Source organism: Populus nigra, chromosome 10 (genome assembly GCF_951802175.1).
Source record: "Populus nigra chromosome 10, ddPopNigr1.1, whole genome shotgun sequence".
Lineage (NCBI taxonomy): Eukaryota > Viridiplantae > Streptophyta > Magnoliopsida > Malpighiales > Salicaceae > Populus > Populus nigra.
In genome coordinates, this window is record NC_084861.1 from 14,080,859 (window position 1) to 14,101,902 (window position 21,044).

General features: G+C 34.4%; 3 protein-coding genes across 3 annotated transcripts; all 3 read left to right on the forward strand.

Moving 5' to 3' along the window:
- The first annotated feature begins 59 nt into the window (after positions 1 to 59).
- Positions 60 to 5,439, forward strand: LOC133705543 (protein GET4-like). Its single transcript, XM_062130807.1, has 12 exons — positions 60 to 182; positions 485 to 564; positions 800 to 878; positions 1,588 to 1,669; positions 2,191 to 2,341; positions 3,028 to 3,118; positions 3,520 to 3,603; positions 3,976 to 4,022; positions 4,192 to 4,320; positions 4,595 to 4,679; positions 4,773 to 4,853; positions 5,219 to 5,439. Exons 1-12 carry the CDS (start codon positions 135 to 137, stop codon positions 5,228 to 5,230), a joined length of 969 nt encoding a protein of 322 aa, XP_061986791.1. The 5' UTR covers positions 60 to 134; the 3' UTR covers positions 5,231 to 5,439.
- Positions 5,440 to 5,590: 151 nt separating this feature from the next.
- Positions 5,591 to 8,632, forward strand: LOC133705544 (pentatricopeptide repeat-containing protein At2g16880-like). The gene has a single exon (XM_062130808.1). It carries the CDS (start codon positions 7,251 to 7,253, stop codon positions 7,767 to 7,769), a length of 519 nt encoding a protein of 172 aa, XP_061986792.1. The 5' UTR covers positions 5,591 to 7,250; the 3' UTR covers positions 7,770 to 8,632.
- Positions 8,633 to 16,547: 7,915 nt separating this feature from the next.
- On the forward strand, positions 16,548 to 18,445 carry LOC133705043 (LOB domain-containing protein 1-like). The gene is made up of 2 exons (XM_062130135.1): positions 16,548 to 16,962; positions 17,785 to 18,445. The coding sequence occupies exons 1-2, from the start codon at positions 16,621 to 16,623 to the stop codon at positions 18,106 to 18,108; spliced, it is 666 nt and encodes a 221-aa protein (XP_061986119.1). The 5' UTR covers positions 16,548 to 16,620; the 3' UTR covers positions 18,109 to 18,445.
- Positions 18,446 to 21,044: the final 2,599 nt, after the last annotated feature.

The following is a 21,044-nucleotide window of genomic DNA, read 5'->3' on the forward strand; positions in this document are numbered from 1 at the left end:
AGCTCATTTATGGGCCCAATGAAAGCCCAATGGAACAAAAAAAAAAACAGGGGCCCCTTTTGTTTCTTCCTACTAATTCTACAGCAACGTAAACTGAATCTGATCTCTGTGTCTGTGAAGAAGGGGAGGGAGACATGTCGCGACAAAGACCAGGGAAGGCTCCTCTGCCTCCAGCTGAAGTGGTAATTGAATTAGGAAACCACCCTTTTTAACTCATGTTTGGATGCAGAGAAAATTGGATTCGTAATATTGTTGTTTTGATGGGCTGTATTGATATATTTTGTTGAAAGTGGATGTTGATAATGGGAAGCATAAAATTTTAGCACGAAATTGTTGAATCATACATCAGCTATGCAAATGAGATAGAAAAAAGTGTAAAGCTTGTGATTTCTTGCAGTTGATGTGGGGTTTGTCTGCTTTTTGTGTAAGAAGAAGGAAGATTGTTTCTAATGGCTTTGCATTGTGTTTTTGGTGTCAATTGTAGACTATTGAGAAATTGGAGAATGTGATAAATGAGGGTAATTACTATGGAGCTCAACAGATGTACAAGTCTATCAGTGCAAGGTATTAATTTTACCGTGTATTTTTTTTCCCAAGTGAATCTTGTTTTGGTGATGTTTGTGCAACTGATGGCATTGGTTTTTACTAGTCTAGATAGATGTGAATAGATTAAATAAATGTAATTTTGTTTTGGTACACAATTGGGGCACATGCATGTGAATTGATATTTAAACTTGTTCCCATTTTTTTTCTTCTGAGATGATTCTTCCGTATGATATTGAAACTTAATTTGTTACAGATATGTATCTGCTCAAAGACATTTTGAAGCTTTGGACATTCTTCACTCGGGTGCGTGCCTCCAGCTGAAAAACAGCCAGGTTATTCTCTTTCAAGTCCATGGTTGCTAATTCTGTCAGGTGATTTTTGGATGCTAATATTATTAAATAGAAGCCAATGGGAATGTGAAATTTGTCCTGTTAAAGAAAAAGATTAGGCTGGATGCTGAGATATCCAAGCTGCCTTCATAAGCTGATAATTGGTTTATGCTGTGTCCAACTGGTTACACGATGAATATGAGAATATGAATGAAAAATTCTGATATGGTAGGAACCTTTGTTAAGTCCCTGCTATTAAAATTGATTGATGTCAAAGGTTGATGGGTAGTCAGCATATTAGAATGGAGGAAGCATATCAAAGCTGTTGACTGCTAGAAAATACATTATCTGTCAATCCATTTGAAAATTTCTTATGTTTTTTGCCTGCAACTACATGGATACACAATGCACAGCTTCCATTAAGTTGGGATGCAACTTTGCATAATTTAGATGTAACTTGTCCAACTGAATTGGGATTAGGGATGTTAGCTTAGGATTTTCTTTCCCCTGAGAGCAATCTTCTACATTTGAAAGTCAGGCTATCATTTTTCCATTTCATTTGCTAGATGATTTACGTTTTTTGTTTTGTTTCCTGAGTTGGATGTCTGAGTAGCGTTTACATAATGTGTGCATAATGGAATATATTGCTGGATTTCCAGACTATTCTCGTACTCCTAGAATTACAATTTATTCCATAACAAACCAATCTCAGGTTACTTGTGGGTCGGAGCTTGCTGTGATCTTTGTGGAGACGCTTGTTAAAGCAAAAGTTCCTTATGATGATGATGCACTTGGTTAGTTCAAACTTAGTGATATGGCTTGTAATGCTTTTCAACCCTCCCTTGATCAATTTTAGATGTTATGATGTGGTTCTTAATGCTTTCTAATTCTCCCTTGCTGCAGTTTTCAAAAAAGAAAAAAAAAAGGAAAGAAAGAAAGAGGGTGCTTTCTTTCATCTGTTTTGTTACTGAGATTTTAGTGCCTTGTATGAATGTTAAACTAACTTAGAGAGAGTTCTTTCTTTGATTTTCAACCCTCCATTGGTCGATTTTAGATGTTTCCGAGTGGTTAATGTTTCTAATTCTCCCTTGCTGCAATTTTCACAAAAAAAAAAAAAAAGAGGAAAGAAAGAGGGTGCTTTCTATCATCTATTTTGCTACTGAGATTTTAGTGCCTTATATGAATATTAAACTAACTTAGAGAAAGTTCTTTCTTTGATTTTCAACTTTGTTTGCATAGCCACGCTGAATGCTGCTGCCTTTTTTTATTTTTTGACAATGTTTCTCTATTAATTATGAGTTAATATCCATCTTAGATCGCATCAGAAAAATCTATAAGACATTTCCTCAGATACCTTTGCCACAAGACTTGGGGGAAGATGACGATATGCAACAACTCAATGAAGCCCTTGGGGCTGCAAAAACACGTGTTGAGTGCTGCTTGTCATTCTTAAAAGCTGCTATCAAGTGAGATATCCTGTCTTTCTCTTTTTGTACTCTTTTGGAAATTATAATATGCTGTTGCAATAATAACTGCAATACATGTGCTTTTGTGGAATAGTTTAAGATGACTTTTTTTCCCCTCCTTTATCTCTTCTGGTGGCTGTTAGATTGGGACTGAATAGCCCCTTTTTGGTTGTATAAAGGTGTATGGAGTAAACAGTCTCAAAATACAGTAATAAAATTACACTCTCCATCTGATTTCTCCAGTTTTCTTGTTTCCAAAACCTATTATTTTTTCTTGGAGCTCATGTATAGAACCTGTCTAATGTGGGCCATCCAGCTTGTTATTTATTGGGCTGGAGAAGCTTTTTGTTATTGTGGAGTATATGCATCTATGAGGGTGTTTTGGAGTGTTTGAGTTTCACTATCATCATACAGAGATGAAAACATGGGAAGATTTGACGTGGGGCAAATAGTACATGGAGGGAGTGAAAAGAGTATAAGACAGAGACAGTGAGGATGGTTGGTCTGGGAAGGTGTGATTGATAAAAACAAAAAAGATGTATCCATGTGTATCTGCTTGTAAGAGGAAACAAAGATATGCAGTGTGTTTATGTTTGTGTCTACACGTGTATGTAGCACATACTTTGACTGTTTCCTGTGGCACTGATATTAACTGCCTCATTGATGCGGAGCTATTTTGTTTTTAGGTGGTCTGCAGAGTTTGGAGCTCAGAGGAATGGATCTCCAGAAATACATTTTATGCTAGCTGAATATGTTTATTCTGAATCTCCTGAGCTGGTATGTCTGAGGTCAAAGTTTGCTATAAGCTCTTTGTTGGATTGATTTGTTTGTAAATAATTGCTGGTGAATTGGCTCTTGGTTGGATTATTTTCCTTCCACTCACTCAGAGAAGATGTTGTTTCTTTTAGGTTGTTACAATCATTGTAGGGATGGTATCATATTTCCCATTCATTTGATTCTGGATGGCTGTTTTCAGCTCTAGCCTGCTTTGACAGATTCATGGGACTTTCTTTTTTCCAGATAAATTTTCATTATGCTTTTAAAGTTTTGATATTTTGTTCTCTAAAATGCACTGCGTAAGGGATGATATGGAAAATAGAGATCCATATTATGCATGGTTTTAACTTTTAAATCATTTCTATGTGGAGTGATCAATGATATGTGCTGCTTTTGTACAGGACATGACTAGAGTATCATATCATTTTGTTAGAGGCAACAACCCAAAGAAGTTTGCATCTACTATAGTAAATTTTATGGGCAAGGTTAGTCTTAAATGATTCTATATAGATAAATATTATTCAAATGGATTGTATCTATACTGTTCCATCAATTGTTATCTTGTATATTTATAAAATATGTTTATGAAGTGTTTTTAGCTGCTGACTATTGGTCGTATTTGATAGCTAAGATTGATAAAGTATCTCCAAATCATTTGTGTCAAGATTCTAGTCTGATAACCTATAATCATTTATTTAACAATTATTATCTAGAAGTCATGATTGCTGTAATCTTATGCTGAACAGACCCAGAAACACCATATCCATTATCCAGTAATTTGATGCAATATTTCATTTGTGTCTTATAAGGGTAGGTTTAACTTTTTCTTGGTATTTGATGGATTTCCCACCTTGCAGTGTTATCCTGGTGAAGAAGATTTGGCTATTGCACGAGCAATTTTAATGTAAGCACTTCTAAAACATTAAAACAAAAAATTGCCTGTGGTTTTCTGTTATTAATGCCAAAATCATGGAACATGTTAATAATAACCGCTGCAGTTCAATCCTTTCCCCATTATGTAATGGTAGTCATGTGAAGTTCCAACTTATCAGGTAATTCTCTTCCTCTGGTAGGTATTTATCTATGGGTAATCTCAGAGATGCTAATTTTCTGATGGACGAGCTAAAGAAATATGCACAGTACAAGGAGCATGACCTTCCCCAATCAGATTTGATCCAATTCATCAATTATCTTCTGCCAACGTAAGTTGCATTTTTCTTCCATGGTGGGAATAGACTTTAGAGTTCAATGTCCAAATTGACTAAAAGAATCTTTAATTACTTTTGAGACATCTTTATATGATACTGAAATTAATTTGATTCTCAAAGTGTCAGGATATTTGTTGTAATTCATCCTCAAGTGGAATTAGCCACTCAATTTTAGTCATGAGCTTCTTTTGTGGTTATTTCCTGGGAAGTATTTGGCATATCTGCTTGATCCATGTTATAAATGATTCTGTGCATTTTTTCCTGACAGGTTGCAGAGAGATGCTTTACCACTTTTTAATATGCTGAGAACAAATTATAAGTCAAGTATAGACAGAGAACCTGCATTCAACGAGGTGTGCAATTTAACTGCTAACTAGAATTTTTTTTACCTGTGGCTTGTGATCAACTTTGGTGTATGTACGAATTCTAACATGATTATGGTTCAGCTACTAGATGAAATTGCAGAGTTGTTCTATCGAGTGCAACGTAGAAATCCCTTGCAAGGGATGTTTGGAGATATTTTCCAGGTAAATTTCTCAACATCGATGCCCCTACCATTCGACAACACAGGTTACATAGGCTTAATCCTATCAATTAGGACTTTGATGTTCTGAACGATAATGTGATCTCTTCAAATGCAATATATAATTACATATGATGACAGACAGACAAACGTTTGCTAGACATCTACGACAAGAAGTGCAGTTTTTCTCCTGTTTCGTTGAAATAACTATGTTACTGATGATTTATTATTTACTGCATTATATGTGAAATATGCAAAATAGAGTTAGGATACATTTATGAGGAAATTATTTTTCTTTTCCTTTTCTTTTGCAAGTGGAAATTAGAGTACTTCTCACTGGCGGAATTCTTGTAACATCAAATTTTGCAGATGATGGGCTGATCACAACATGAAGACAAATTCAATGTATCGGCAACTAAACTGGTCCAGCAACAGGACATTGTTGTTTCCTTAGATGAAATGATCATCTGTTTGATGCGTTAGAAGCATAATTTGAACAGTTGTAAAGTCCTTGTTTTCGAACAGTAGATCTCCTGTAATCGACCAAAAATTTTATCCTTGTCCCCATATAAAAATTTTCCCTTTTCTCATTCTTCTTTGGCTAACTTCGCCAAGTATGACAATTGGCATGCCTGTGAGAACAAGTCTGCAAACTTGCAAAATTTAGTTCTCCACCGAGGCAAGTCGTACTTGAAAACGTAGGCCATTGTGCTACCTTTAGTTTCAATTACTTTGACGTAGAAGCATGTTCTTGTAAAAGAAGACAGAATGTCCTTGCTTGGTGACTAGAAAATGGAACTATATTTTTTACAGGGGATATTGAAAGTGGCTGGCTCATAGAAGAGATGAATTCCTACACACCCGGCCCAATCTAGTTTGGAGGTGAGCGGGACAAGATTCTGACCCGACTCCACCTGGCTCGTCAGCAATTACAAAGTGTGTAGTCCCTGCGGCTGAAACGACGTCTTTTTGTCTTACGAAATCCAAACGCGACGTCGTTTGAACCTTTCTATCCTCTTTTCCGGTACTCCTCTCCCGTTCTCTTCCACTACCGGCTTCTTCAGCCTGGCCTCTAAACCCCTAATGGGAAAGTCCTAAAACAAGTCTGATCAAAGCTCGAAAATTCTCAACAATGGAGACACAATCACAAAATCTCTAAAACCCTAAACCACAAACACAACATGACCTATTAGAAACCCTAACAAAAGTCCTAACCTCAGAAAACCTCTAGCTTGAAACCCTAAACCCCTACACTCCCCACCTCTCCACAGACCCTAACCTCTTAATCTCTCTGTTTAATTCATAAACCCTAATTCAAAACTCTGACACTCCTTCAGTTCTTCAAATACCCCCTCCTTCAATTACCCACCACTCACCTCTCCCTTTGCTCTCTCTTCTCCCTTCCCTTCTCCGGCGCTGCCATTTCATTACCGCCAAACCCCTCCTTTACTCTTTCATCTCCGCCGAAAAATCCAACTCCCTTCATCGCCTCCTCCTCCACCCCCCAAAAACTCAATCACCCCATCAACTATTTTAGCATTCCAAATCGTCTTCTAGATACTTCCATTGGAGCATATGTCGCGTGCGGTAGGCCCCATCACGCTGCGCAAATTTTTAACAGAATGAAGAGATCGGGTATGCAGCCCAACTTGTTAACTTGCAATACTTTATTAAATGCTTTAGTGAGACACCCTTTATCGCATTCGATAAGATTGAGCCTACAGCTTTTTTTACTGATTTAATTAAGATTAGTGTTAAGATTAATACGAAGACTTAATATTTTGATTTATGGGTCTTGCATGGGGAACAAGTATGGTGAAGCAACAAGGGTTTTAGGTAAAATGGGGGATTTTTATGCTCGCTGGATATTGTTACTTGTATTACTATCTTAGATGGTTTCTGTAAGAAAGGGAGATTAAATGAGGATAGGAATTTGTTGTTGGATATGAAAAATAGTGGGACCGCATATAATATATTGATTGTAGGGTATTGTAGGTTAGGATGGTTAGAGGAGTCGGGAAAGGTTATGCAATTAATGTTGCAGAATAATGTGATGCCAGACGTTTGGACGTGCAATGTGATGATTAGTGGGTTTTGTAAACAGGGTAGGATTGATGAGGCGTTGAGGTTGAATGAAGAGATGGAAAAACTGAAGCTGTTGCTTGATGTGGTAATATATAATACTTTGATTAATGGGTGTTTTGAACATGGGAGTAGTGAGGAGGGGTTTAAATTGATTAACGGGTGTTTTGAAGCGTTGAGGTGTTTATATAACACTGTTACTTGTAATGCTTTGATAAGTGGGCATTGTAAGGTGGCGAAGATGGATGAAGCATTCAGATTGATGGAGGAAATGGGGACGAAATGTATTGTGGATGAGGGTAGTTAAGGCACTTTGATCATGGGATGTTTTAAAAATGAAAAGGCAGGTAAAGCTTTGAAGCTTTGGGATGAGATGAAGGAGAAAGAGATCGCTCCAAGTGTTATCACCTATAACTCTATTATTGCAGGCTTATGCCAAATGGGAAAAACTGATCAAGCAGGAGACAAACTGAATGAGCTTCTGGAGAGTGATTTGGTCCCTGGTGAAATTACATACAGTGCGATTATTCATGGACATTGCTGGGAAGATCAAGTTGAGAAAGCATTTCAGTTCCACAACAAAATGGTCGAGAATAAGGTTAAGCCAAATGCATTTGCTTGTAATGTTCTCCTTCGTGGGATATGCAGAGAAGGTATGCTTGGAAAACCTCTTAAGCTCTTCAACACATGGATTTCAAAGGGTAATGCCATTTCATACAACAAGATAATTTTAGCCCTTTGCAAAGAGAAGAGATTTGAGGAAGCATCTGATCTTCTTGCAGAAGTGGACAAAAAGAAACTAGAACCTGATTGTTATACATACTGGAGAAAGGACTGAGGACGCAGAGGAGTTCATATAAAAAATACTGGAGAAAGGAAAATCAAGGAAAATCAGATGATCAGTTTTTAGAATCGAAGAGGCGGGATGTGAGGATAGTAATGTTCCTCACGAACCTCATCCAAATTGCTTATTCAAACAAGATTAATGAGCTTTGTTCTCAAGGGAGATACAAGGATGCAACAAAAAATTTCCATGAATCGGCTCAAAAGGACATTGTTGTACCTAAATGTACTTGCATTATTTTGATGGATGGGCTTATTAGGAGGATAAAAGGTATACTAAAAGGCGCGCTACTGAAGTGACATTTTAGTGAGGTTCTTATGGAAAGTTCAATTTTGAGAAGGCTCATCATCATGTTTGGCACAGATTCATCACGGAATTATGTTCTGGAAAGTGTTGATTTGGAGAAGGCTTGTCAATTCACCGGGAATTTTTTGGATCAAGTTTGTTTATTTTAAGAAAATAATTCCATGATGGATGAAGTCTGGCAACGAGAAGGGTCTAATGTTTTGGTTAAGAAATAGTGTAAAGGATTAGTGCCTGCCTTCTGAAAGCCAAAGAAGGGGAGTATACACCAAGCTCAAAAGAGACGAGTTGTGATCCTACCAAATTTCAGTGAGCTTTTGTTCCTCAAAAGACCTGATAATTCTTTAGTCATTACTCCTTTTCTTTTGTATGCTCTCGTATTGATTTTCAATTTAGTTGGCCGTGTACATATGCGATGATCAAAATTTAAATTTTTGGTGTGCATTTTGTAATAGGATAATGACGAGCAGTTGTGTTCCACCTAGGTACAATTACTGCATGAAATAGTGCAATAAAATCTCACTTTCCTATTTCTGGGATCGTTGTGGATCGTATTTTCTTATGGTTTGATAGCATCTTACATTTCATGTAAGAATTTATGTGCTTTAATTGGAAGCCTTTGAGGTAAAAGCATGCTCTTGATTACATGACAGTTAGAACTGAAGAATAGCTATAGTTTGTGGATGAAAGTAAAGTCCTCAAGTTTTTCTTAGATTCCTATGCTATACATTTTGAATTTGAATTTCCTTTCCGTGGTTGCTAGGATTTGAACTTCAGATTTCCCTTTTAAGTAGAGGAAATAAAAGATGAAAGACGGACAACCCATTGTTTTTTCGTTGATAGCCCCTTGTTTAGTAATAGCAGCTGCTCATTGGAGTTCTTTAAACACATTTCCAATTTTTCCTCTTTCTCGCCCATTAAATGGCAGACTTTATATCCATAATTATTGTTTTTATCCATTTTTATTGTTGTTTTCCTGTAATCCTATTTGTGTGAAGTTCACAGGAGTGGCAATGCGGATGGCTGATTGATTTTGCTCTGTGTAAACATGGTTTGCTCTCTTGCTCCTCCCTTTTGATCACTATAGAAAATGTGAGGTCTTACGAGCACGCTAGTATTTGTTGACAAACAGAGCAGTTACTTTAAAAAGAATCGTTAATTAATGCATGACTTTGGATTTGTCTATAGCTTTTGTCCCAGAAGAAGGGTTTCATACCTTGTATCTCAATTCTGTCAGTTGTCCATGGTCAACCAGAATGAAGCACATCTAGACCTTTCAAAAGGTTAAGGACGCCCGTCTTTTTGCTTACCAGCTATAAAGTTACCTCGTAACAACTCTCTTCTCTAAAAAGATATTATACTTTTTTAGGTTTATATCTGAAGTCTCCGATGTGCGCTACCTTTTCTCTCCGTATCCCTTTGGAGGATTTACAACTTTTTAGCTGCAACGAGTTAGTGCTTTGTGATCGCATTGATTTCCCGTTTAATTACCAGTTAATGTGGATCTCCATGTTTCATAGTCAACTAGATTGACCCATGTCTGAGATTTGCAAGGAACGTTTATAGCTTAAGGTGGCAATTGCACAACATTTTCATCAGGAGGATTCAGGCAATAGGGTTCTATCATTTATGTACCAGTCCTGTTTAACTACAAGCCCATAGAACCCACAAACCTCCAGTATGAAACCACTTCAGGTCATGGATTCGGAAAGGGCGAAACATTCTTGCAAGTTGGGGCTTGACCCTTGTGAGTTGGGTTAGGAGAAGTGGCTCCCAACCTTACCGTGATTGACATGTTTCATGAATCGGCATTCACATTTTCTAGCGAAGACCTACAAATTAACAACGATATACCAGCACTGCTTGTTAAGAAATACTCGTAGTAGGAATTTGTCTTGTGAAGAAACCGTGGTGTGATGAAGGTTGTGTCAACATGGCGAGACCGAGTTTTTTCTTCGCCAAACAAATAGAAAATTTTATTAGCCACTTGTTTTCTTTTTCCTTCATCATTGTAGGACTCATTGATCAATTTCTAGAAAAAAATTACCAGAAAAATCTCACTGAAATCCAATTCGCAGGACACATTTGTTGACCTTTTCTAAAGTAGTTTGGTATTGCTAGTTTCATTTCTTATGAATTTTCTTTCCAAATTAAAGACTATTTTACAATCCATTCTCTCGCCTTTTTCTCCTCGGCTCGATCCATTTTACACTGAACCAAGAATCTACATGTGGTTTACTGCTCCCTGACAGTTCATTAATTAGAAAACACTCATTATCCGAATCGACCAACTGATTGAAGCTCTTGGATAACTCTTGAACAAGTAAACAAAACCCGAACTCGGGAGTCAGATTTGATTTCTTAGAGTTATGTGCCCTAACATTTACATCTCTTTTTCTAAAAGGTCATCTCTGAAACAGAACAAGAAATAGGAAATAAAGGAAGAAACCGTGTCACAAGAAGCCATTACAAAATCCAGCCCACCTATGCAATTACGCGTGAACCAACCCCTGTTGGGTTAAAAAAACAGAAATGGAAACCAGTTTGCAATAAAAGACTTGTAAAACCCTACTTTTCAACCAAAGTGTCTTCACATTTTTCGTATAGAATTGGCCACGTAGCTAGCTAGTGCAACCCAATCTGTAGATCTTGCTCGAGATCTAATTCCTTATACTCGTGAGCTGCACTGAACTGTTTAGGTATGAGATGAATGGAATCTTTGGTTATCTGCTTAAAATTTCATGTCAAGTCATCATCCATTCATTGGCAAGCATGATGTTGAGATGCATCTACAGTTTATGGATTTGAGATTCGCCGTCTGCTGGAGAAGGATCGAACGATATCTAATTATAGAGATTTACTTCTCCCTAGCTCTTTGTTTTCTCCTCATTATTTAGGTGTGCTGATCTTATATGTCAGCATTATTAGCCGTAAGTTTATGTACAAACAGTAAGAGAACGTTTTTCATTGCGATCCTGTGTTTTTTTAAAAAAAATTGATTTTTTTTGTTTTAAATTAAAAAAAATAGTGTTTTTTTATCGTCAAAAATAAAAAAAATATGATTTTTATGCATTTCCAAGCAAAAAACACTTTCAAAAGTAATCTCTACTATCACATTCTTAAACAGACTCTAAGTTCATATTTGATATTATGGTATTTTTTAAAAGTATTTTTTATTTGAAAATGCATTAAAATATTTTTATTTTATTTTTTTACATCATGATATCAAAATCATTGGAAAACACTAAAAATAAATTTAATATTTTTTTCAAGACAAATATATTTTTAAAATATACTTAAATGCAGTTAAAAACACAATACAATACATAGAATAAACCTTCCATCCATGGAGTTTTATAAGCATTATTAGCTATTATATATGTCAGCATTGCATGATGGTTAGCATATTTGATTTAAATCTCACTAGAAAGTATTTTAATTTTCTCAACCTAGCTTCTCTTAGATTAAAGCTTGAGAGAAAGAAAAAAAGGATATAATTTGGAAAAGCATTGAGATTGTTTTTTTATTGGTGAGATTGCATTAGAACTTTCCTAATTAACCGATCGGCAGAAGAATCTAGATGGCGTTGTAGAGGAGTCAAAAGACTATCAAAGACTTTTCTATACATGCACTGTGAATTCTAAGCCTCATTTCTTAATCCGTTTTAAATGTTATTCTTAATTTCATAATATATATAGTCTAATGTGCTCCATCTCTTGTCTTCGTACGTATTTGTAACATGCGGACTACCGAACTTCTTTTGTTCTTCTCTAAAGAAATCATAGCTCCTCGGCCTAATCTAGACTAATTGTGTCCGAAATTCTGTTTTTTTTTTCTTTTTTCTTTTCCTTTGACAAAAGCTTATGAATGGGGCTCACATGGATTCACATAATTCAAACCCTGGCTGCTAGGCAAATCCGGATGCTCATTCTATGATCCATGCATGCTCGGCCGATCTGCTTACGAACCTTCAATTGTAGTGGGGGTCAAATAATGCTAGCATGATTTTGGGAGTAAATTTACTATGTACTTCTGTTGACTTCAGGAAAAATTGACAAGGGTATTCGGTCACGCAAAAGTAATTGGAAATTTAAGAAATGTTGCCACTTGTCACATGATTATGACTCGTGTCAATCATGGTTAATAATGAATTAGTTTAAGACCAATCTCACTTTGTTCATCTTTCTATTAAATTGGAGGGTAATAATTCGATTTCTTTAAAGTTTGTTTTGGTCCACACGCAAAAGACTCTCTGTCTGTCTCGAACATGACAAGAGAAATCTATCTACTGAAGAACTTCAAGCGTGGCTCCGTGAAACTATTCAAATGGTATCTTTTTCGAACTAGGAAACTCGGAGAGTGGACTAAATTAGTGCTTTACAGTTCTTCTGGTCCAGTGACAATTGTGCCAGCTGCTAGATCGATAAAATTAATTCCAGCATTTAGAGTTTTGTGTGGTTAATTAATTACATGGGATTTCAGAACATGAAAACTAATCCCAGAAACACTCGATCATAAAACAAGGGAATAATAATCACAAATATCTATTTAAACACTTAATTATAATTAATCATCACACTTAACATCTTCTTTTCTTTTCTTTTTTGTGTGTGCGCGTGTCTCTTCTACAATTAGTCTAGCCAGATTAAAATATCAATTACTAAAAGACTTGGAGGAGAAATTAACCTAACAAAGGCAGCACATTGAAATCAATATCCAACTACTTCCCACTACAAACTATATTAAAGACCCAAGGATTTCTAACTCGAAGAAAGAATGGCATTAGAGTGTAGAAATAATACAATCAGAAAACAAAAGTCTCTTTTAAAAGGTCACATTCTTGGGGACTTTTTATAACAAAATGAAGATGATAAGGATCCTCATTTCTCTCCCATTTTCTTTGCGCCCCCCACGAGCCATCGGTTCTTCACCGAACTAGTGACCCACCATGGACCATGGGAGCTTGGGGCTCCATCCTTTGTACTCTCTTAAAATCTTAGGTCGTCATCAATTAATCGCCACTCCATGCAGTCTAGTATAAAAGGGGTGATAAGTTTGCATAAAATATGCTGCTGACACGGTTGCGTCACAGCAATCAACATCGATAAAAAACAAAATCATAATTCCTCGGTAAGAAGTCGGCTCCGATGAATTAATTTGGATGGCAAGATCAGCCAGGTGGCATTCCCTTTGAAGTTTCGCGGAGATCTTTTGTCACTCTGGCAGTGTTAGGCACTTGCCCTGAAAAAAGGGTTTTGCCATAAACAACAACGTGGATAAAGGAAAATTAGCAGCATAGGAGGCCAAATATCACAAGGCACATGTTAAAAACTATCCTCAATTCTCGGTCAACAAATAAATAGTGCCTGAGCTTTTTTATATTAAAATATAGGTTCTAAATTTATTTTTCAGCTAAGAATGTCGTTCTTCAATATATTAATTTTGAGAACAGCATAATTAAATTTTATAATTTATCAAGCTGACACGTCCATAAAAATATATATTTTTTCTTGAAACGCATAAAAAAAAATATATTTTTTCTTGAAACGCATAAAAAAATAATTATTTTTTTAATATATCTAAGAAAATAACTCAAATATGTTAGGTTCGGGTATGAAAACAGATGATAGGATACACGTAGGTTTCTTATAGAAAAGTGGAGGGAGACCAAGAATGCTGTTATTTCATCAGCTTTGAGATTCTATAACAAGGTTGGTAGGTGGTTCGATGTGGAATTTACATTCATTATTTAGACAAGTGGAGGGAGGCCAAAAACACTGTTATTTCATCAACTTTGAGATTCTATAACAAGGTCTCTTGGCAAGTGATTCGACAAGTTGGTACCAAGGGGATGGCCAAACCTAAGTATATGTTTTTTAATTTACCAATTCGGTAACAAAATCATGGCTATAAATTTAGGAAATTGGGCAACTGTGTGGTTCTGATCATTGGAACAAAGGTATGAAAGTGATATTTATGGTAACATAACCGAAGGTAGTTATTTTATTCCTGGAATTATAACTAAATTGCAAGACTAATGCTTGCAGTACTGTATCAGCACAAGTCTTGAAACCAATTATTATGACAGGACTCGTACTGGTATGGAGTTAGTAATTAATGACAGATACCTACTTAGGTTTGAACGATTTAGCAGTGATGGAAAGTTACCAACCTACACTGGGTCGAAAGATCATTCAAGTTCAGTGTAGTGAAGGTTGAGTGTGAAGTTATTGATACTTCAAATCTGTTTCAAAAAAAAAATTTCAAAGCATAGTAATCTGCATCCTGAATCGAGTAATACTGTAAAAACAGGAATATTTTAGTTTTTTTTTTTTTTGCAATGTAGCTTTGAATTCGAAACTTTAAGGAAAAAACTTATATACATACATATATATATATATATATATATATATATAGAGAGAGAGAGAGAGAGCATCATCCTTTATAGTTACCCATGGACCCTTTTAAATAAGAACAATTTGGGTTTGGAAATGAACAGGGTGGTAGCTGGGATTCGAACTCTGATCAAGTGGTTATAAAAAACATAAATATAATATTAAACACAGTTTTATATTGATTGACCAGAATCCAAAGATCCAACGCGTACGGATAGGTTAAGAAAGCTCTAAAGAGATGCTTGCTGTCGAACATTCATTTTAATAATTTTATCTCTTTCTGAGTAATTGAAATATTTGCAAGGAACGCACAGCATATCATAAGAACACATTCCTTCTCCCTCCCTCCCTATCTATCCATCTATCTCGGTGAAAAAATTAATCTACGGAGAGATCGAGGTAGTCTCGTTCGTACTGTCCTAATCAATTAGTTTTCGACGTGATCGTGTTTTAGTGGACCTTTTGGTCTAATAAAACTAATTCTTTGCCCCCACATTTCTAATGAATTCCTAGTGGATTTTCTTTTTTTCTTTCTTGCTCTCTGATGTCATCTACAGTCCCCTTAAGAAGGAAGAAGGAAAAACGTAACATGCTATGTAACTCAAAGAGCCCAAAAACTGCATAGTTTTATGTTGAATACCCTTTTCAACGTATCATGCTATATATAACTTACATACACTGTATATTTTTGTGTTTTACAGCACCTGAACTCGAAGCTACAATCAGATCTTATTGAATCTGATCCATTCAGATTCAGATCCAGCCGACTTGATCTGGTCCTATCCGATCTAATCTCAAAATTTAGAATTATGACGTGTTTTAATTAATATTTTTATATCGTTTTGATATGCTAATATCAAAAATAATTTTTAAAAAATAAAAAAATATTATTTTAATGTATTTTTAAGTAAAAAAACACTTTAAAAAGTAATCACAGTCAAGCTATCCAAAATTAAAATTTGAATATTTCTTCTATTGTGTGCAGACTTGGAAAAATACTAATACCCTTTTTATTATTTTTCAAATTGACAAAAACAACTAATAACAATTCAATATTATAATCAGTTCCTCCGTAGAAAATGTAATATTGATAAAAATAATTAATGACCTTAAAAAAGAAATCAACGTTAGGCTTAACTACTTTGTTTGTTTCCTTGAAAACAAAATTGTGTATGCTTCCAGAAATTTGATAGTTCTTAGCCCCTGGTAAAAGGAGATTTTCGGAATTTGTCAGTACTGTAAATGTACGAGTCTTCCTAAGCTGTCTTGCCTTGTAGAAATTGGCTTCCTACTCACGACATGTTACCCAACCAATTCCATATCCAACGTTTTTCATTCATCTATACAGCCAATTGCTTAGTTCATTGCAAAGACTAAACCTTTATTTTTTTTTTTTAGTAGGGTGATAGATACCAATTTTTAAAATAATATTTATTGAGATAATTTTATATTTTATATATTAATAAAAATACGATTTAACTATAATACCAAAAGATGTCTAAATATTGCTGTTTCGAATAATGTTTTCATAGAATTACTTTAAGTTTCTATTACATGACATGGGAATGGTAAGATTCTTTTAAATACTGTAGACATAATATTCTTGCCAGGTCGAGTATTTGAAATAGCCTACCGCCCTTTTATTTTTAGCTCATGTTCTTACAGGACCAAACAGGTCACACGCTTAACCCTTGACTCCATTCTTCTCTTGCTGTAACAAAAACAAATGACATGTTACATTTCTGATGTCTGTCAGGTCCCATTTTGTTACAGTTTCTGATACAGGCCTGCTGTTGTCTCCCACCCAATTAATAATTGTTTATTTCCAATAAATGACAAAAATCCACGGTGTGGAATTGGAGTTAAACAAGTCAACAAATACACAGTGATGGAAAAAATTTGACAATTAAAAAAAAAGAAAGGCAAAAAAGAAAAGCCGCAACCATTAACGAAGTGATTTCAAACTGGGAGTGACATCATGTATGGATTTAATTACATAAGCTTGACACTTGACTCCGTTAAAATAAATGCCATTTTTCTCTATATATATTCCTTCATCTCGCTTTATGTTAAACTAAACTCACATAGCAGCAGCAATTAGCTCCTCTCTGCCTCCATCTCCCTTCTCCATTTCTCTCTGATTAAGTATGGATATGCTTCAGAAACCTGCAGCAATATCACCAGTCAAAGCTCCCTCACAATTCTCCTGCTCCCCGTCTTCTTCTTCTTCACCACCTTCTTGTCATCATTCTTGTCCAAGTACTTTCCCTTCTCCTTCAAAGTCTAATTCACTAAGTCTTACTTCACCTTCAGCTGCCACCCCCCCTCCTCCTCCAGTTGTTATTAGCCCTTGTGCTGCCTGCAAAATCCTTCGCCGGCGATGCGTTGACAAGTGTGTTTTAGCTCCTTATTTCCCTCCTTCTGAGCCATATAAGTTCACCATTGCTCATAGGGTCTTTGGAGCTAGCAACATCATCAAGTTTTTGCAGGTAACCATAAGACATTCTTTAGTTCCATAAGTTTTTTTTTCTTGGCACAAGTATCCTTCCTCCATGATGTTTGAGTCTGAGAGATTTGAATATCAAGAGAAGTTTGTTTTAATGTCTTTTCAACCTCCTTTTGTTCCACTTAAGACAGAATTGTATAAACACAAAGCAATACTTACTGTTTGGCTTGAAACAGTTATACCAAAAATTGATTTTTCCTGAAATTGTAAGGTTTTTTTTTAATGGAAATTAAAGAATGGGTATTCTAGGGACAGGTAGCTTTAGAATTTTATATGGTTTAAACTTTTCATCCCCGACCATTTTTAGCTTTTCTCCAAATAAAGCGAAGTAGCTCGCTGCAGTGCGCGCTTCACCTGCTTTATGGAAAAAAATGATCATGACGTTGAATTGGGGCATCACTATTTCTTGACAGAACCATAAGGGGAAAAAAAAATAAGGAGGGGCATGGCCAGATTACTTACAAGTTTAGAAAGGCAGTCGCACACTGCACAAAGAAGTCAGAACCCAAAAAAAAGTGTCCATACTAGAGGTCAATGGATGCGCTCCCTCCTCCAACACAATTTGTTTAGTGTTATAGAGAAGTCCTTCCACACCATAACTTGCACATGGGTGCAATATGCATCACCAATTCCATGGGCATGGAAGTTGGAACCCATTCAAAGGGCATGTATGGAATTCCCTCTAAAGGTCATTGTGTTGTCATGTTAGGAATCACATCAATTACTGTTCAAAATATTGCATTTACCACTTTCAAGATTCAATTCCAAAACTGACCATTACTGTTACCAATGTAAAAAATCGCAGGAGCTGCCAGAGTCTCAGAGAGCAGATGCAGTAAGCAGCATGGTTTATGAGGCTAGTGCTAGGATTAGAGACCCAGTTTACGGCTGTGCAGGTGCGATCTCTCAGCTTCAAAAACAAGTTAGTGACCTCCAAGCACAACTTGCTAAGGCACAAGCTGAGGTGGTGAACATGCAATGCCAACAAGCCAATCTAGTTGCTTTACTTTGCATGGAAATGAAACAATCTCAACAAGAACCCATCTTGCAACAACATCAATACATTGACACGAGCTGCTTTCTTGACGAGAACAATCTGGGCGCATCATGGGAACCTCTTTGGACATGATTATGCCAATCTTATGCCCTCAAGATGGGGCAGGCATCAGACATTGAAAAACATACTTATTAAGAAAAACTTCAATAAAGTAACCATATTAGCTTTGGTAGATATGTGTCATGATGGTTTTCTGGTAGTCATTTTGACCAGCGAAACCTTTGAAAACGGACTGACATTGATGGGTCTTTCTTATACGTGTAATGCTAGGAAATAAGGAAGGGGAACATGGAAAGAAAAAGATCGAAAGAAGAGGATAACGGAGATTGATTTGTGCTAATTGTTGAATCAAATTAAAGCAGAAGTTATATATCGGTGACCTAATTTTCTAATATATCATGTTTGTTCACGACTTCCTTGTCAAACTTTGCACCCTACCTCGCTATTAATTGCTTGATTTAGTGCATTTTTAATTAGGAGTGCGTTTTAAATTGTAATTAAGTGTGTTTTAAAAGTGTAATATTGATATTGAAAAGATATTAAATTATTACTTTTTAATAATTTTAAAATGTTGATATGAAAAATAAAAATAAAAATAAAATATTTTTAAATAAAAAATACTTTTAAAAACACAATACCATACATAAAATCAATCTTTAATTTTGACCTTACAACTATTGACTTACTGAAAATAACTGCTAATGGTGGATCTGCTACATCATTCACAGGAAAAATAAATAAACCCATGCTTTTCCCTTCATCCAACAAATTTGGAGGATCTGGACATTTCCTTTGAAAGTGTAGCATATGGAATTTCTATTTGTGAAATCCCACAAATTAAAGAAACATGAATTCCCAAGTAAATATGTCCATGCATTAATATAATAGTGCACCTGATTATTTTATTTTAGATAGTATTTGATTATTATCTTGAAATAAAAAATAATAATAAAAACAGTTAAGATATATTCATTTAAAAAAAAAGAACGGTATAAATTCACTATAAAATTATATATAAAAAAAATATTTTATGTTAATTGATATTTCTTCATACAAAAACATTTATATCTAATTCTTTTATTAGAGGACAATAACTAAAAACAACTTCACATATTCCTAGAGTCAAAACTAATATCCACCGTACAATGAATAGTAATGAAACTATGGTATTATTTGTTTGCTGAAAAATATTTTTTTTTGAAAAATAAATTACAGAAAAGTGAATTATTCTTTAATGTTTGGTAATGTAATGAAAAATAAGTTGGAAAACACTTTCTAGAATTTGGTTATGTCATGAAAAACAAGCTGAAAAATAACTGATTAATGTTTTATTTTTCTCAAATTTATTAAAATAATGAGAAACAAATCTTACAAACTAAAAAGTTGAATAAGAATGAAATTGAAAAAAAATATAATTTCATAAATTATCTCAAATAAAATAAATAATAATCAAAATAATATAGATCAAATTTAAAAAATTTAAAAAAATAAAAGATGAAGAAATTAAAATAATAATAATTAACATTTTATAAATTATTTTTAAAAAATAAGTAACAATCAAAAGAATAAAGACCAAATTTGATAGATAAAAAATTTTAATAAAAAAATAATAAAGGAAAAGCAAATAATAATTATAAAAATGAGAATCAAAGTTAATATAAAAATTAAATTTTAAGAGATGAAATTAAAAGATAAATATTCAAAACAAAATATATATAGCAATCAAAAATTTGAGGACTAAATTTGATATAATCATCAAATAATATGATATTTTTAAATTTTTCATAACTTCAGAAAGTGTTTTCCGTCTAAATTTTTCAGGAAAACACTTTTCTGGAAACCAAGTTAAATTTTTCTTTGACTGGAATGTGTTTTTCATTGACTAACTTTTCTAATATCAAATAAACACATAAAAATTTGAAAAGTAATTTATCAAAAAGTGAATTTCAGAAAACAAATATTATCTATGTATATATATATTGAATATTTCTAAAGTCCACGTGTGTGATCGAGCATGATTGCAGGTAAGATAATAATAACTGTATCAAATTTAATATTTTGTGCATTGTTTTTTTATCAACAGTGAGAAAACTGAGCAGGACATTAACATGTTAATATAATGAATCCATACCCAATTTTGTGAACAGAATTTCTCCCATAACATGTAGTCGATAGCATGCATCTGGTGGGCTACCTAACAAGAAACTCCATTGATAAGCTTTCCCAGTCTACAAAAAGAAGACATGGAACACGTACCAAGCTCTCCAACTTTTTTAGATTTTATTTCAAAATACGGTGCAAATGATGTTTTTATAAAAAAGTTTTTAAAAAAAATTATTAAAATTTATACTTTTATATTTTCAGATCGTTTTGATGTGTTGATTTTAAAAATAATTTTTAAAAAATAAAAAAAAAATTATTTTAATACATTTCCAAATAAAAACCATTTTAAATCGCAATGTTACCGCAATACCTAACAAGTTACTCATTGATCATGTCACGTGAACCCCACGTGTCTGTTTTGATTTACAAGCAAAAGAACAAGTCTACTCACTTTTGTGTTCTACGCCGACGACTATATTTTTTTTATTATTACTTTTTTTGATATTTTAATAATAATGTAGCTAGCTACTCAGGGTATTTCCCCACTTCACATCACCTCAAAGTGAAATCAAAATTGTGAACCACGTTAGAACTGCATCCGTTCAGTATAATGACAATCTTCCGTTCATAGCTGTACTACTTTTCTTTCTTTCTTTCTTTCTTTGAGAAATTATACTTAAGAAAAAAGGAGAAAATAATAAATATTTCGATATAAGTCAGAGTCATGTATGGACCGTTACATCGGACCATACATGTACAGTCTTGAAGGGGCAAGACAGTGAATTTTTTTTTTTTTAATTACTGGTTCATGCATTATATATCTACGTATATAATTAGAGCGTATTTAAAAGTATGGTTATATTATTTTTTAAAATACTTTTCATTCAGAAATATATTAAAATAAT